The sequence below is a fragment of the Cladophialophora yegresii genome, assembly GCF_000585515.1.
Source record: "Cladophialophora yegresii CBS 114405 chromosome Unknown aczIN-supercont1.4, whole genome shotgun sequence".
Lineage (NCBI taxonomy): Eukaryota > Fungi > Ascomycota > Eurotiomycetes > Chaetothyriales > Herpotrichiellaceae > Cladophialophora > Cladophialophora yegresii.
The window spans coordinates 3357863-3371626 of NW_006913048.1; the positions used below are offsets into that span (position 1 = coordinate 3357863).

A 13764-nucleotide genomic window follows, 5' to 3' on the forward strand; every position below is an offset into this window, starting at 1 on the left:
TAGACAGCATGGCAAAGGTCACAAAGGCCGATGACAACCTGACCAGTACAATCGCTGGCGCTGTCAAAACGTATGGACCGTGTCAATCACTCATTCAGCAGACTACATTCAATGTACATATCAATGGTCTTGGACCCTGAAAATTTTGCAGATTCTAGCTCTTTGCATCTGCAACACGTTATCAAACATGGTGCAAGACACTCCCATCAGTTTCATCATCATTGGCGCCGGCTACGCGGGTCTGACCTCCGCTATCGAGTTAAGACGAAAAGGATGTGAGGTTCACGTGATAGACAGGGAGGAGTCCCTGTCAAGACTCGGTGAGTTCTCACATTGGCAAAGGTAAATAGGATATACTGATCAAAGACTCGCAGGTGATGTGATCATGCTCACTGCCAATGCTACTGTTGTTCTGGAGAAATGGGGCCCGGTGATCGAAGACATCCTCGCAACCTCATCCAACCCGACACACATCACCATCAACGACGACAAAGGTCAGCCCCTTCTTATTCAGCCCTGGAAGCAGAACCACAATGGTCACCAGAACGTCTGGACCAATCGCGGCCGTACGCAAAAAATGATGTACGAAGAAGCCGTCCGGAGAGGTGTCAAGTTCACTTTTGGGGCCAAAATCACAAAGCACTGGGAGGACGGAAACAAAGCTGGAGTATATCTGAACGACGAACTGCTCACCGCGGACGCAGTCATCGGAGCAGATGGAGTCTACAGCCGAACTCGTGAGTATGTGACAGGAGACGCTGACAAACCCAAGCGCAGCGGATTCGCCGTCTATCGCTCATGGTTTTCGCTCGATCGTCTCTTGGACGATCCGTTGACCCACGAGCTTGCGAGCTCAGGACAAGACCGCACTATGGTCTGGATTGGGCCGGATACCCATGCCATCCTTGTCATAAACTCCCAAGTGCGATACATGTCAGCATTCATCACTCACCGCGACACGTACACCGTGGAAGAGTCATGGAACTACCCAGGCACAGTCAAGGACATGTTGGCGACCATTGAGGGCTGGGACCCCGTTCTGCGAGCCGCAATCTCAAGGATACCAGAGGAAGTGATATGTGACTACAAGTTGCTGTGGAGAGACCCCGTGAAGAAGTGGGTCTCCGACAGAGGTCGTGTGGTTCTGGTTGGAGACGCTGCCCACCCTCATCTCCCAACCTCTGGATCGGGTGCTGCCCAAGCGATCGAAGACGGAGGTACCCTGGCTACCCTTGTTGAGAAGGCTGGCAAAGCAAATCTCCCGCTCGCATTGAAAGCATTTGAAAGGCTCCGGTAAGTTCTGGACCTAGCTGTACCTTCGAGATGATGAGGGGCTCACGAGAATCCGTCCACAGGTTTGAGAGATGCAGCTTGACACAACGTATGGGATGGGAGCTTCGGCACCGATGGCACCAGACGGACTGGGAACATGTCAAGAAGAACCCGGAATTTCTTCGACTCCCGCAGCCGGACTGGCTGTATGGAGCAGATGCGGAAGAGTATGGGCAGGCAAACTACGAGGCTGTGATGGCGCACCTTCTGGATGGAAAGCCTTTCCAGAACACTAACCTGCCACCAGGCCACACCCATCAAGACTGGACCATCGAGACCATGATGGAATTAGATAAGCAGATTGGAAACCAACGCATGTACCTGGTGCACTAGATTGAGCTTCAGAGGTAGCTACACGTATAGAGCATCACCCCAGGATGGGGAGCTGGGCGACTGCACATGTCTTGTGACAAAATGGCATTTATCAGATAATAATACACGCGATCTTCATCCTAAAAATTGTCCATCTATAACATAGGAAGTACTGGCAACAATATTACGCTGTCTGTTTTCTTGGAAAAGTGTCATGTTTCAAGAGATGCTCGCTCTACATCATTTCATACCCATTGGATTTTCTTCCGATCTTCTGCCTACTCTGCAAACGATGATCGAGTTCATATCTACCGTCCAAGTTCACAACGGCAAATCCGAGCTTACCGATGAATCTTAATCTGAATAATCCCAGCTCAGTGAAATTTTTTGAACCTTCCGTACCCGGGGTTTCGGACTCCGCAACCCGGGTCTAGTATGCGATGGGCCTGGCACCTTGATATTTTTTGGGCTAACCTTTTCAAACTTCGGGTCTCTCCACCTGTCTTGCCTCTATTGACTGGACAGTCAGTCCGGGGAAATGGGGTTATAATGGCAATACTGATTGGAGCAACTCTGGGCACCCCGGACTTTGTGTAAAGAGCCGTGCTTTGATTTCGGAGATTGGTTTGTCGTGGGGAGATCCAGATATAATGTATATGAAGCTAGGAGGCGAGCTTTCACAGGTTCCTGGACTCTTCAAGAAATAACACCCTAGTTGCATAGCAGAAACTCTTCCTTCGTCTCCATGTCCAGACGCCCATCTACTGAAATGACTGAGAAACCAATTAATGATCCTCCTAGTGCGGATGTGCAGGAGATCGAGGGCCCGGTAGACACCGAGCATGTTGCCCCTGAGGAGGGAGAATTCCACTTGTCTCAGCTGGATAGAGTGGTATGGCCTGTGTCGCTGGTCAGTGGAAGGCTGAGATGCTCTACTTTCACACCCTGGAATACTGACATGGAAACAAAAGGGTCTCCTGTTGGCCTGGACATCTCAGCAACAAATTCCGACTGTTGTCAATCCGATTCTTGGCCCCATCAATGCAGACGTCGGCCCGTCCGAGACTTTTACCTGGATGGCCTCTTCTTACAATATGGCGGTGGCCATTTCATGGACCTTTGTGGGTACGACTCCCCTTGCGCAACTGTCCCTGCTGCTGCCTCTTTGTGCGTGGATAAGAGGGTCATTAACAAAAGTCATCAGGCCCGCTGTCTGACGCGCTTGGGAGGCGATGGTTTTTCCTCGCTGGAGGGATGCTCGGCCTCGTTGGCGCCATCGTAGCTGGAACCGCAAAATCAGTCAATACCGTCATTGTTGGCATGACGTTTCTGGGTGTCGCAGCTGCCAGTCAACAGGTCTCGTCAGCTGCCACGGCGGAGATCTTCCCAACCAAGTGGAGAGGTTATGTTCAAGGTTCGTGAAACACTTCCTTGCAAAAGATCGTCGACCACTGCTGACCTCGACTCGATCCTAGCGGGTATTGAGGCACTTCCGTTCGCCTTCAACACCTTTGGCTCGCTCATCGGATACTCCATGGTGCGAAATGCTACATGGCGCTGGGGCTATTACGTCAATATCATTGTGACTGCTGCCTCTGTCCTGCTTCTCTTCTTTTTCTACCATCCTGTATGGCTTCCGCAGTCCAGAATTTCTGCGCTTGAAACTGATGACAGGAACAGCCGGTACCGCAGAAGGAGTTGTCTCGTTTTGAAATTCTCAAAACCATCGACTTTGTCGGCTGCGGGCTATTTATCGTGGGTTCCTTGCGAGACCATGCCTTCCAATCATCATGATCGCTGACAGAAACAGGCGGGACTTGGAGGGTTTCTGCTGGGGTTGACTTGGGCAGCCGGATCATATCCCTGGAAGTCGGCCCCGGTATTGGTTCCTATGCTCGCAGGTGTGGGTTTCCTGGGCTTATTTGGTCTTTGGGGTGAGCAAGATTTGATAAACGTGAGACTGTCCGCCGGACTGACTGAAATCTTCCACCAGAGGCCTATGGTTCATCCAATCCGCTGTTTCCAGGACGTTTATTCAACAGATCTACCGGGTTGGTCTTCCAAGCCCAGAAATGAATCCGCAGCTTCCTAATATTTTTTACCTCTATCATAGATTGCTCAACCTAACGATAGTCGTTTTTATGGGCTCTATTCCACTCTACGCCATGCTCAGTGGCTGGGCACAGGAAGTGACGATCCTTTTTACACAGGATCCTCTGAAGATCGGCATCTACGGCATCCCTCAAGGCGTGGGACTCGAATTTGGAGCAGTACTTGCAGGACTTCTTGTTAAAGCCGTTGGTCACATGAATATCCAGTTGACAGCTTCGGCATTTTTCACCACGCTGTTTGTCGCTCTCATGGCTGTTTTGACACCCTACAAAATCGATCCTGCCTTCGCTTTTCTCCTGCTGGGCTGTACGGCCATGAACTACCTCCAGGTTACTGCGATGATCATGGCCCAGCTTGGAGTAGAGCACCGTGATCTTGCAAAGGCCACGGGCATCTTGAGCATTGCTCGAAACGCCGGTGGTGCCATTGCCGGTAAGTCGACTGCTACAAGTATTTTAATCGTTCAGAGACTGACTGATTCCGTTTGTAGTCGCGATGTTCTACTCAATCCAGCGCTCGCGCGTCAACGCAGATCTCCCGGGACGCGTTACCGCGGCTGTGGTACCACTGGGGCTTCCAGAGTCTTCCCTATCACAGGTAATACAGGGTGTCGCTTCTTTCAATCAAACTTTGATCAGTGAAGCGCCCGGGGTGACACCAGATATTGTTGAAGCCGCCGTCCTTGCTGGAAAGCTGGCATACGCTTCTTCCTTCAGGTAAAGTTTATGGTGGCTCTGTGTGCTCTGAAGTTATTGTTAACATCTTCGTCAGAGTGATTTATTATGTTGGCCTAGGATTAGGTGTGATCTCAATTATCGCAGCATACTTCACGCGCGATATGCGATCCCGGATGACAAATAATCTCCAGGTTGATCTACATGAGAAGGATCACGCACGACTCTTCAAGCCGGCTAAAGTCGAGGGCGTGGTTGCTAATCAACATTGATACTTTCTCGTGATGAGATCAAACTTGACTCAACGCTACCTAGCCAGCGTAGTGCAATTGTACTGGGACGTCCGAGTTGTCTGACAAGGCCATTGCCATCACTTCATACTGATCTCTTTCCAACCCAAACGCTAAAAGCCATGATTTTATTTCTCCTGTCCTGTTTCAAAAGTCTCAATAGCGATGGGCTTCACACATCTCTAAGGACTCTGTAGCGCTGGTCTTCGGGGCACCGGTGGCTGGAATTTCATGGTTTCAAATCATGCTAATCTATTTCACGATCGTGTCAACCACCTGAGGTTTGTGTTAATGTAGGGGTGTCAGTTTCCTACCCACGACACTGAGCAACATGCGCGCACTACAGCGCTGTTCTCCCATATCGCAGGATCAACGTCGTGTAGCCCCTGCACGAACAGACAGGATACGTGTAGACTCTATGTGGCCACAGTGCTGTCTCAAAATCCGGTACTCTGCAAGTCCCCTAAAATGTCAAGTTTTGAAAAAGCACGGCAACATCCACGTCAGCGTCGATCCGGAAACCCGGAATTTCGGATCCCGGTTATCCACCCGAATTTCGATGAGATTGAACCCGGCAACTCTTTCAGCTCGTCCGTCAAATGCCGATAACGTAGGCATGTATTGCAATTCTTGGGTTTATCACTAGCCAAATGGAAACTTTGGGTAAGGGAGTCTTCACGCCAATCACTTGGTGCTCCAAGGCCTTAGAAATCGACAATGGGGACTTTTGGACGGAAATACGTTTGAAGATTCAGTAAGCATTTAAAGGAATGATATACTCCAGAGCCACCACCAATTAGACCCGTGGAGCCTTTCTCGAGCCGCCTCAGTCGTAATTGGTAGCAACGAGTATGATGGCGCAAGATACCCAATTCGCGTTGAACACAGGGGCGAAGATTCCTGCCCTTGGGTTTGGGACTTGTAGGTGCTTTGTGACATCACCAGAAGCGAAGCAACGGACTAATTGTGGACTACCAGGGCAAGATGAAGAAGCCCAATACGATGCTTGTCTTGAAGCGCTGAGGGTGGGATACCGGCACATTGATACAGCCAGAGTGTTTGTCTATCAGCTGAAGATCAGTTGTCGTCTCGTAATTTCATGTCTCGCTGACAAGAAATTCAGGTATGGAACCGAAGCAGCTGTGGGTAAAGCCATCCGCGACAGTGGTATCCCACGAGAGGAGCTCTTCGTGACTACAAAACTTTGGAATACCGATCATCACCCTGATGATGTTGAGGCCGCACTAGACGCCTCTCTGAAGGACCTGGGCTTGGACTATGTTGATCTCTTCCTATTGCATTGGCCCATTGCCTTTCAGCGAGGCCGTGCAAACCCCTTTCCAACCGATGACCAAGGCAAAATAGCTCTTGAAGAGATCGATTACGTTGATGTGTGTGAAACATTCATATCTCCCCACCAGCAACCTTCCCCCCACCAATGCCAGGTCTGACTACTAATCCCACGTCGCTGTCCAGACCTATAAGGCGATGGAAAAGTTGATCCCAACAGGCAAGACGAAAGCGATTGGGATCTCAAACTTCTCCTTGGCAGATCTCAATCGCCTTTTGGAGAGCACAGCCGTGGTTCCGGCCGTGCATCAAATGGAGCTTCATCCGTGGCTACAGCAGACATGGTTCCACGAGTATCACTCTGCAAAGGGTATTCATGTGACGCAGTACTCACCATTTGGGAACCAGAACGAACTGTACAGCAGGGGAAGAAGCACTACCTCTCCAATACAGAAGATGATGGACGATCCGGTACTGGTGGAAATAGCGAGGAAGTACGACAAGACCGGTGCCCAAGTTGCCTTGGCTTGGGGCCTTGCTCACGGTCGAAGTGTCTTGCCCAAGTCAAAGACACCTTCCAGAATCGCAACAAATCGACTGGGGGACTTTGCGCTGGAGGCCGGAGATGTTGCTATGATCGATAGCATTGACAAGAAGCTCAGATTCGGGGATCCTTCGAGCGTCTTTGGCACAAACCTTTTTGTTGACCTCGATGGCAAGATTTCCACTTGAAATTTAAAGCATTGACTACTTTAAGTATATCACTATTCAGCACGTTTATATCTGAATCAAGATCTTGCCGCTGTAGACCTCAACCAGGAACCCTTGGTCCCGTTGTTGGCCCTACACTGGCTCTTACCGATTAGCTTTAAGTCTAGGTGTCGAGAACGAGACACGCGTCATACGCGCATCCGCATACTTATGCTTTACCTTTACCACCATACAACTTGACCAATATAGATCATATTATGTTAAAGTAGCATCAATCAACAGCATCTTTTTTTTTTTTAGCAAGCCCCTGCCGACCATCAACGACGGCGATACTCCTTGATTCGCAGCGTGGATATTGACATAGGTAAGGCCATTCTCCCCTAGAATTCACAGATAGCCCTCCCCAACCCTCCCTATAAAGACAATTCCCCTGTGTGGCCCCAGGCCCATGGGTAGTTTTATTTGCTAAGAGTCCGGTAGATAACCGTTTCACGAATCGACCAACACACCTTCACATGGCAAGACTTTGATATCTCTACTCCGTACTCCGTACATTCAGGTACTACTGACGGGTTGGCCTTGGCGTATCCAGGGCTGAAAGAAAAGCAGGGATGGTCACGACCTACAACCGGTGAGAATCTCCACATATGATCATATCCCTTGCGTAGCTCGGTTGCTTCGCTGGAATGAGCCTTGATATACTGCGAGGGTTCGGCAAACTCTTCAGATTCAAAAAGTGGTTCCAGAAACGTTGCATCTCGTCCGCAAGTCCACATTCTTGCTCGAGTTCCAAAGCTCGTCACCGCGTACACAATAGGGAGCTCCTCGTGAGCAGCAAGATACTATGTAGGATATGCAATCACCGAAAGCCTGATATTCAACTTCTTGAAGGTCACTCATTGTCGCTTCTTTCCGCTTGAGCTCGTGGTGGCGGAGGAGCTCAAGGGTCGTGCCTCCCAAATATTGCACCTTGAGACCTCTCCTCTTCGGTGGCTCCAGTTCTGACAGCGCATCTTCCACAGCCACGAGCCAGTCCTTCCCCGCGAAGACATACTTGGTGCATTAATGGAGCCAGACGTTGACCGCAACATTTTCTCGTGATCCCTTTTGCTGCACCGGAGTCCAAAGATGGAGAAGAGGCTCGTCCGTCACGAGTGACATCTTCACCCAGCGGCAGCACTGTCAGCTCCGGCGTTATTCGCTTGAATCGAATATAATTCCAACCACCCCGCTGTTGATGAGCTCGGAGCAAGGCAAATCCCCGTGCCCCATCTCTCATTTAGCACACTTTGGCGTTCTTGCTTGTTAGCAGCCATCCCGCTGGGGACGAGCGGAATGCATCCCTTCATTTTTGGGGAGTGAGGGGGAGTGTGTGTTGTATATATGCGTGTACGTATATGGTTGATTGGTTATGCGGGATGCTGTGTGTAGCCTTGTACACGCTTCTCTGCAAGCCACCATCGAGCCCGTGATGAATCCAGGCTGATGGCAGGTAGATAGTACCTATGTCGGGCGGGAGCCATCGGGCTTCGGAGCCCATGGGGAACTTCAGTAGAACCTCCGCCTTTGAGGTATAATGGGGTTTCAAAAGACAGGTAAGCAGATATCAGTACGGGCACATCTGTTCTGAAAAACAGCCTCGCCCGGTTTAGCCGATTTGATTGGACAGCCTCTGATCACCAAAGGTATCCAAAGTCAGGGTGCTTGATCTGGTCAATACATACGCGTGTATTGTAATAACTGTAACTCGGAATCAGAAAGTCTATGTTGGAGTCTAGGTCAGGGACGCAGTGGAGACACCTCGGGTGCGGAGGGGATGTATACCCAGGGATCGACCCCTTCGTCCTGCATCTTTATACTGGCCCTAAACCATATTTGGAAAACGCTGCCGACCAACCACGAGCTCGGGTCGATATGCAGCTTGTCGAACTAATGCACGTGCGCAAACGTCTTCTGGCTATTATCGAACCTTCCCTCGACACACCGCAGCATGAACCCACGCGCAAAGACTCCAATGGCTTCTTCTCCCTGTACGGCGATGACAACCTGGCCAGCTTCATCATCAATCGTCCGCTCTCCGTTTCCCTGAAGCGACCGAGACCGAGCCGGCGCGTGATCCGCCAATGTCCTCCTCGGGTTCGCTGAAGAGGAGATTCGTGTCCAGTAATGGCTCTCGCCAGCTGCAACCGGAGGCTGTGTAGAGTCCTTGCCTGACATCTATCCCCCGATGCGCTCGCCCCGACTCGATCTCTTGGTGAAGTTTCTCTGAGAACAGGAATTGCCGGACCACCTTCTTCGTGTCCTCCCACTCTGATACGCCCATGCTCTCCGTGTGAGTTTGGTACTGACTCGCGAACCAGCCTTCTTCAGCTGCGCTGACAGGGTGGACCTTTTCAGCCAGTGTACCCACATACAGCGCCCACAGCCGGAGTCGCCGATGTTCAGCAACGGCGCCCTCGGAGTCACTTTCAACCAGCTTCTTGCGTAGGTCCGAAAGCAATTTGAGCCCGAAACGCACGGGCTCCGGTGCCCCAAGCACCATCGCCGCCATCAACCCCGTGGCGGCACAAGTGTAAGCCTGCGTCAGTGGTCGCAGAAACAGATGAGGGTATATCGCCAAATTGCAATCGTGATCCGCCAGTCGTGAAATGCAATCGAACTTGCGTAGTTGTTGCCATCGGAGGAGTTGATCGTCGCCCGGCACGTCGTGGATTTGAGTGTACTCATGCGCTTTGAAGAGCTCCCGCAAGTCAGTCACAACAGCTTTCATGACGGGATGCTCAATCAGCGGGTCGACACTCGCCGCGTGGTCTCCGAGGATCCCTGCCGCCAGCAGCCGTGCCTTCCATGGTTGACTCAGCGGCCCTGGAGTCCACTCCGAAGCCGGGAACAGCGGGCGCGTACCGTATTTCAGTGCGAAATAGCAGTCGCATGACAGAAGGTCTTCGCGGAACCAGGCGTCCATTAAAATGACGCCTCCGGCTGCGTTGACGAGATTGCGGAGCATTTTCAGATGCATGCGCGCAACCGATGTATTATCCACAAGAGTTTCCGATGAGAAGAGCTTCAAGATGGCCTTGAGCGTGATCAGGTCTTGAGGACCGGGTCGCGCCACTCGCTGCCTCAGCTCGGTCATGGCCTGTCCTTGGAAGTATCTCGAATGGTAAGTAAGAGTGTCATCCTCGGTCAGCGCTCCCATGGCGGCCGTCAGCAGACTCAAATATGCATTAGCATAGCAGGTGTCCTGATTTATCAGAATCATATCGTCCCAACTCCTGGCAATCTCGTATGAGTTTTGACTCTTTTCCGATTCTTTAGGCCAAGACTGTGGAATGAAGACTTCGTAAGCAAAACTGATGAGGCTGTTGACGAAGGGAGTCACGGGGAAAGCAGATGGGTCGAATGGGCTTGTGCTGGGATCTAGCGACCGATTGATCGAGTTGAGAATGGCCGCTGGGTCATCTTCAATTAAGCTTGACTGTGTGGAAGGGGTCGAAGTAGTCGATGTCTGTACTCCGCTGCTCCCGGACGCCTGAGCAGAGCCAATGCCAGGGTAGCCAAGTTGCAGCGGCTGCTCGACCATCCATGGGTCAAACCCAAAAGAAGTCGCTGACGGTACTGTTGGGGGCTGAGAGTCGCTTGTCAACCGAGCCCTCTTGTTAGGACTGTCAATTGAAACTCGACGTACAGACTGTCCTCGTGGACGAGATGGCTGTGGCTGCTGCCGCGGAGTAGGAATCGGGGGTGGCTGTTGTAAAGGAGGGGACAGAGGTCCCACGGGCACGTTGGCAGAAGCTCGCAGCTTCTTCGCCTGCTCCTGCTTCTTCCACCTCTCATAACGGTTCATGACATGCCACGACACGGCAGCATTGTGGTCTTTCGAGTCAATGTTGCCGGCATCCTTATTGACAAAGGAGAATTCCCCCTTGAATGGGGCTGGTTGACTCGATGATCGATTATCCTTCGACATGGAGTTTTTGTAACGGTGGTGGGCAATATCGTCCACCACGGAATGCTGGTACACGAGAGTAATGCTAGTAGCCATCTTGCCGGAAATGGCATCGGGATACTGTTTTGTATGATACAGGATGAAGGGTCGAGAAGACCGAAGGATGTTCTATAGTGATTGCAATATCCTTACCTGAGCATTTCGATTGCCATGGAAGCTATCGCACACCTAGAGCCCAAGGGCCTAGACGTGAGGCGCGGACGCATGGACGTTCCCCTAGGACTAAACCGTATTTTGAAGGGCATCTTTGCAATCCCATTGGAGGTTGGCTGGGAATGGAAAAGTTGTCAACGCATGATTTGACTTGAGAGACAGCTCAATGCATCCCACTCGGGAGAGCCGCAGTCCAGACACCAGTCGAGAGCCGAGCATTAACTCCCAGGCAGATAAGCGCACACACATTGATTCACGATCCTGCTTGCACAGCTCCAAGGCCAGTGGTTGAGTAATGACACAAGCATTGCTGCTCCATGGTGTCTTTGGGCCATGGAAATTGAAATCCAGACCGAGACTCCGTGGTTGGGTGCGCGGAAAACACGAGCGCATTTGCGGCGGATACGAGGTTGTGAGGGCCGGCGAGCAGCCAAGGAGGAGCTGATGCTTAGGTCAGAAAGTCGTCATTCCCTCGATAATCGCTCGAAGAGCAGAGACGCGGGCCTCCCCAATAAGTGCTAACCACCTACCTAGATAGGCATAGATTTGAGTGAGTAAACTTTTTGTGGTGAGCATGGCTCAGAATTAGCTAAGCCAGAGCCCACGGTTTGCCAGGAGCACGAGGAGGGAGGATGACTGACCAACCTGCCCAGTCCTTCCTGAAACCCGATTGCTTTCTAATTCGGTGTGCACTCAAATTTCTCGCCGAGTCGCTTCGCCTGAAAGAACTTAGTCATTGCATCCTGTCCACGACTCCGTGATTAATGGTCGCAATTGCCGACTCGCGACCTCTGCCCGCGCTTGTGCCCTGACGATTGTGGCCTGTCCGCTTCTTGCCAAATCAGCTCTCCAGATATACTGTGTAAGCCAATCGGCGGCAGGAAGCAAAGTTGTCTTCTTTCGCTGAAGGAAGATGCGACTTCGAAGAGGTCGAGGCGCTCGGCTACCAGTTCAGGATAATGCCTCCCTCTTGGGGCGTTGAGATGACATAACCAGAGCTTCGTCCATGTGGCACCTACCTGGAGCGGCTACAACTGTCTGTTTTCCATCCTAGGGAAGCAGGGTGTGCTTTGGCCAGTCTCTGCTATGCCAATTGGTCGAGCAACAAAGGTCGAAGTGCAAATTTCTGGTCACCAGCCAGTAATGGCGCAGATTGACAAGCGGAGCACGAGGCAAGGGGGAACTCCTCTAGCTGGCCATGTCACCGCCTCAGCATGTCCCAAAATAGTGGCTTCAAGTCGACGAGAAGTTGCAACGGCCCAACAGTCTAGATGATGGCGCCGCGTGTGGCGTCTTGACTCCGGCCAGTGATCGCATGTCATCGGGGCAATGAGCCCAACAAGCCGAGTTGCAAAGATGATCGTTGAGGTTTGAAGTCTCCTGATCAGGTTGAAATGTTTCTCGCCCAAACAGACGATACATATTGCCATGGCATAGGAGAAAAACGCGAGACTATATGTGGGAGAAAGCTACATGTTCGACTGTTGGCATAGAGGTGTGCGATTGTTTGAAAGCTCACAAACCTGAGCATGTGGAGATACCAAACCTCAGCGCAGATAGGAACTGCTGGGTCTATATAGCCCGTGTGGCTATCAAGCGAGAGCCTGTGGTCCGGACGACTTCGTAATGGAAAAGCTGCAGAATAAGCAAGAGAATTTGTAGACCGCTAGGAACTATTGTCGGAGTAACCAAACTGGGCCGCTGATGAAGTGAATTTGTCAGACGCTCACAGGGTAGCAAACCAAAGCTGAGTTGAGCAGTCGTGGCAACGACCTGGCCGGACCAGGCGCCTAAGAAGGCGGGAGGATGAAGCTCCTGGCGAGCACCATAGAGCCACTTCCGACACGAGTTTTCTGCTAGCTTGTTCACGGTCCTGAACATCGGTCGGGTAGGTTCGACCTGAGGAGATGTGTTGTGCGTCATCCAGCTGGTGCTGTACTCTGCGCGCGCTCTGACAATTGGCCTCCCTGGGCGCTAAATTGAAGGTGGCAACGATATCACGCAGCTTCCTCCAGCTTATGAATCGTTGACATGGCTCTCAGGAGGGCGCACCCAATATGCTATGGCTCGGATAGCTATTATGCAACACGGCACCGCTTCCTGCAGGCCAAGATGCTCAATGAGTTGCTCGGTCCCTGTGGGCTTAGCACAACCTGGGTACATGCCACCACATCACGGTACGCGCCTTTCGCGTGTCGTCTTCTAACGGCCCCCCTTCCCAGTGTATCAGTGTATCGCCACCAGTGGAAGCCATTCACGCGCTGCTTGGTAAATGCAATCGTCGTTGACGAATGCATCCTGCTCGCAGTAGCAAGCTTTGACGCAGTTTCTGACAAAGGTCTTGAGCGTAGGGTTCGGGAAGCAGGAAATGCATCGAGACAGACGAACCTGTATGCACGACCATAAGAAAACGCAAGCCAACAAGCCTTTGCTGCCACGGTCGGTAGCGTCAAGGTAAAGCTCCTAGTGCGGGTCGTGTGTTTCTTTGATTGAATCGGCGCTGAAGACCTCCTCATGCTCATAGTATGCCCGTGGTCAAAGGGGGTCGCATAGCCCGTATCTGCCAGGGCTGTAAGTTCGCAGGTCACGCTTCATCGGACTCACCATGCTGTAGCAACAAGGAGATTGACAGCACGACAATGGTGATTCTGCCGGCGCAACAAGTGACCGGCGGCAATTTTCTCACACCCTCCATGGCCCAGATCTGCTTCCAGGCACCGACCTCCGAGGTTGAGACACGCCAGGGGTTGAAATCCTGACGCGTGCCTACCCGGTACGAGGTATGCCCTGTGTCACAGACACCTTGCACGAACGTGGCATGGACTGGTCGTACCCCTGACACGTGCACGTGCGGTGCTAGAGCATGGTCGGCGGGTCGGCG

The 13764-nt window shown here is 51.8% G+C and overlaps 4 protein-coding genes across 4 annotated transcripts; 3 read left to right on the top strand and 1 right to left on the bottom strand.

The window, feature by feature from the left end:
- Positions 1–187: 187 nt before the first annotated feature.
- On the top strand, positions 188–1665 carry A1O7_06565 (uncharacterized protein; the record flags this gene model as incomplete). The annotated part of the gene is made up of 3 exons (XM_007760567.1): positions 188–320; positions 375–1293; positions 1356–1665. The coding sequence occupies 3 exons, from the start codon at positions 188–190 to the stop codon at positions 1663–1665; spliced, it is 1362 nt and encodes a 453-aa protein (XP_007758757.1).
- A 724-nt stretch (positions 1666–2389) lies between these two features.
- Positions 2390–4476, top strand: A1O7_06566 (uncharacterized protein; the record flags this gene model as incomplete). The annotated part of the gene is made up of 8 exons (XM_007760568.1): positions 2390–2536; positions 2616–2769; positions 2849–3058; positions 3120–3271; positions 3325–3399; positions 3455–3606; positions 3710–4188; positions 4247–4476. The coding sequence occupies 8 exons, from the start codon at positions 2390–2392 to the stop codon at positions 4474–4476; spliced, it is 1599 nt and encodes a 532-aa protein (XP_007758758.1).
- A 1095-nt stretch (positions 4477–5571) lies between these two features.
- On the top strand, positions 5572–6742 carry A1O7_06567 (alcohol dehydrogenase (NADP+); the record flags this gene model as incomplete). The annotated part of the gene is made up of 4 exons (XM_007760569.1): positions 5572–5641; positions 5699–5777; positions 5844–6111; positions 6197–6742. The coding sequence occupies 4 exons, from the start codon at positions 5572–5574 to the stop codon at positions 6740–6742; spliced, it is 963 nt and encodes a 320-aa protein (XP_007758759.1).
- A 2041-nt stretch (positions 6743–8783) lies between these two features.
- A1O7_06568 (uncharacterized protein) lies at positions 8784–10766 on the bottom strand (the record flags this gene model as incomplete). The annotated part of the gene is made up of 1 exon (XM_007760570.1): positions 8784–10766. One exon carries the CDS (start codon positions 10764–10766, stop codon positions 8784–8786), a length of 1983 nt encoding a protein of 660 aa, XP_007758760.1.
- Between the last annotated feature and the right edge of the window lie 2998 nt (positions 10767–13764).